The sequence below is a fragment of the Lolium rigidum genome, chromosome 7 (assembly GCF_022539505.1).
Source record: "Lolium rigidum isolate FL_2022 chromosome 7, APGP_CSIRO_Lrig_0.1, whole genome shotgun sequence".
In the NCBI taxonomy this organism is placed as follows: Eukaryota; Viridiplantae; Streptophyta; class Magnoliopsida; order Poales; family Poaceae; genus Lolium; species Lolium rigidum.
In genome coordinates, this window is record NC_061514.1 from 128,625,949 (window position 1) to 128,628,824 (window position 2,876).

The following is a 2,876-nucleotide window of genomic DNA, read 5'->3' on the forward strand; positions in this document are numbered from 1 at the left end:
TGCCGTGCATTGTTTCTTTGCCGTGCGGCTTACCTGGACTTTGCCGTCCTACTATCTTTGCCGTCTGCTGCTCCCGGACTCTGCCGTGAGATCGCTCTGCCGTGCGCCAAGTCTTTCTTTACCGTGCTAGGTTTCTTTGCCGTCATTGCTCCCATACTTTGCCGTGCGTTTTGATGTTGCCGTCGGTCTTATTGCCAGCGCGCGCGAAGAAATCTTTGCCGTCGCAGCTACATTCAGCAGACAATAGGTACACGCAGCACGATTTTCCGGTAGTGAGTAAATGTCGCTTCACTACAAGTACCCCGGCTTTGATTCTTTCCGGTAGTACCTACTCCCTAGTCCGATTAAAGTAACGTTATTCTTGCTCATTCTTGACAGCCAAAGTCGTCGCATTAAGGAACTAATCTAATCCATGATGACTCACACCTGATGATATAGCTGACTGTGGTCGCTGCCACCCGCAGATAAAAACCCCTACCTAGCTCCCTCCTTGGCCGGTGCTCGCATCTCTTCGAAAGCGATAGCCAAAGCCCTCCTGATCTTCCAGCAAGCTGCTAGCTAGAGTGGTGAACAGAAGACGCGCGGCCACGAGCGAGCGAGTGGTGGTGGTGAGGCAGCGTCTCGTGCGTGCGCGCGGACGGACATGATGGATCACCTGAGCCTGGTGCCCTACGAGGGAGGCAGCAGCGCCGGCGGTGGCGCCGGCGGAGGGGCCAAGTACAAGGAGTGCCTGCGCAACCACGCGGCGGCCATGGGCGGGCAGGCCTTCGACGGCTGCGGCGAGTACATGCCGGCCTCCCCCGACTCCTTCAAGTGCGCCGCCTGCGGCTGCCACCGCAGCTTCCACCGCCGCGCGGGCGGCGGCCTCGGCGGCGGCGGAGTCACGGCGCCGTTCTTCTTCAGCCCGCCTCCCCCGCCCCCGCCCCAGCACCACCACCACCACCCCGTGCTGCAGGGCTTCGTCCCGTCGTCGGCGCCGATGCGGCCGCCGCAGCTCGCGCTGCCGTACCACGCCGTGCCCCCCGCCGCGTGGCACCACGGCCTGCTGGACCCCGCCGCAGGCGCGCGCTCCGGGTCGGAGACGCCGCCGCGCGCGGACGACTGCAGCCCCGGGTGCGGCGGCGGGAGCGGGAGCTTCGGGCGGAAGCGGCACCGCACCAAGTTCACCCCGGAGCAGAAGGAGCGCATGCGGGACTTCGCGGAGCGGCAGGGGTGGCGCATCAACCGCGACGACGGCGGCGCGCTGGACCGCTTCTGCGTCGAGATCGGCGTCAAGCGGAACGTGCTCAAGGTGTGGATGCACAACCACAAGCACCAGCTCGCCTCGCCCACCTCCGCCGGCGCCGCGTCAGCGGCAGCTGCGGCCGGCATCGGCATGGGCGTCGGCATGGGCGTCCATCCAGGAGCCCATGTTGGCCCTGGCTCAGACATTGGCCTGGGCGCGGGCACTGGCCTTGGCGTTGGCATGGGCGCCGGCCTTGGAGTTGGCATGGGCAGCGGCCTCGGCGGTAGCATGGGCGCCGGCCTTGGCGTAGGTATGGGCGACGGCGACGGCGACGGCGATGATGACGACGACACGGACGACGACTCGCCACCGCGGGCCGCCGTGTCGTCCCCTTCCCCCTCCCCCATCAGCGTCTAGCAATGAGCACCGAGCTGTTTCACTCGGGTAGGGATTCTGTAGGTTTAATTAACGTACTGTCAGCATGCAGCTGGTGTAAGCGACCCCCTGATCTCCCGCATGCCTCCCCCGCAGCGGCCGTGCCGTACGCCGTGGTACCGTAACCAGGCCGAGGGCTACTAATTCTAGCTAGCTAGTAAGCGCTGCTGTTCGTTTCTAGGCTCATTATTTTTCTTGTCTTGCTTTAATCGTACTCCTAGCTGAAGTGAGTGACTAATCCTGGTAGTCCAATCAATCAAGATTATTAATGCTGCGTTAATCTGTCCGTGGCTGTGCCAGCGCTTTGGGGTTAGTGCCCCGGAAGCTTCTTGGATCTGTTGCATTTTCTGAAGTTCAGTGTTGTTTGTTTGGTCTGCGACGGTGTAGCTTTAGACTCTGCTCTATTCCAGCATCGCCGGTCCTGCCGTGGCGGTGGCCGGTGGTGGTGGCCTGAGGCTTTTGTTCCCATTTGCGCCCTCCTGCCCGGCCGGCGGGCCACTCTCCGGCCGGCAGGGCAGACCTACCAGCTACCACGACGCCGGCCGCTGTTGTGGTCGTGGTGGAGCCGGTGCTTGGCCGAGCAGTGCGGCTCCCGTTCCAGTAAAGCTTTCACTGCTCTTGTGTGGTGTCAGTTGTTGTGTGTCCGTCCGGGCCGTGCCGATCGAGTTGTCTTATCGGCGCCCTCTATGTCGCCTCAGGCATGGGCGTGTGCGTGATGATGGAGATTAGGCACGCATCGTGGCTTTCGGTGCGGGGCAGGATCCGACACGATCTATTCCTCTTCTCCGAGCTGCTGATTTGATTTGGCCTCTCGCCCCGACTGGTTTTCTTGTCGCCAAACATTGCTGCAACCCTGCCGTGCCGCTTAGGCATCTCTATCAAATCCTGTAACGCCAACTCGAAACCAAAACCACATACTCCCTCCGATCCGAATTACTGTTCGGGCGAGTGTTATATGTTGTTAAATTAGGTAAAATTGCAGCAAATGCGATGATATATGATATTGCTTCTTAACAATGTTTGCATCAAACATTCAAAATATGTGCAAAACGTTGTTTTTACGTAAACATCCACTCGCCTAGTGGCATCCACCATAGCCGTACCACCATCACATCCACCGCGAGTGTCATTCACTAGAGTTTCATAGCATTCTCCTTGTAATGATCTCGAGCCTTCTCATATCCCACAATTCTTTAGTGAAGGAATCCATGTTGTT

The 2,876-nt window shown here is 60.0% G+C and overlaps 1 protein-coding gene across 2 annotated transcripts; it reads left to right on the forward strand.

Annotated features, from left to right (window-relative positions):
* Positions 1-627: 627 nt before the first annotated feature.
* LOC124669354 (zinc-finger homeodomain protein 8-like) lies at positions 628-1,642 on the forward strand. Of its 2 annotated transcripts, XM_047205981.1 has the most exons (2): positions 628-1,379; positions 1,485-1,642. In XM_047205981.1, the coding sequence occupies exons 1-2, from the start codon at positions 644-646 to the stop codon at positions 1,640-1,642; spliced, it is 894 nt and encodes a 297-aa protein (XP_047061937.1). In that variant the 5' UTR covers positions 628-643. The 2 variants fall into 2 exon arrangements, with proteins under 2 accessions (XP_047061937.1, XP_047061936.1); XM_047205980.1 differs by having other exon boundaries at positions 628-1,642.
* Positions 1,643-2,876: the final 1,234 nt, after the last annotated feature.

What these genes read in the sequence shown, in the direction of transcription:
- LOC124669354 (XM_047205980.1), top strand. Translation starts at nt 644, where the DNA reads ATGATGGATCACCTGAGCCTGGTGCCCTACGAGGGAGGCAGCAGCGCC.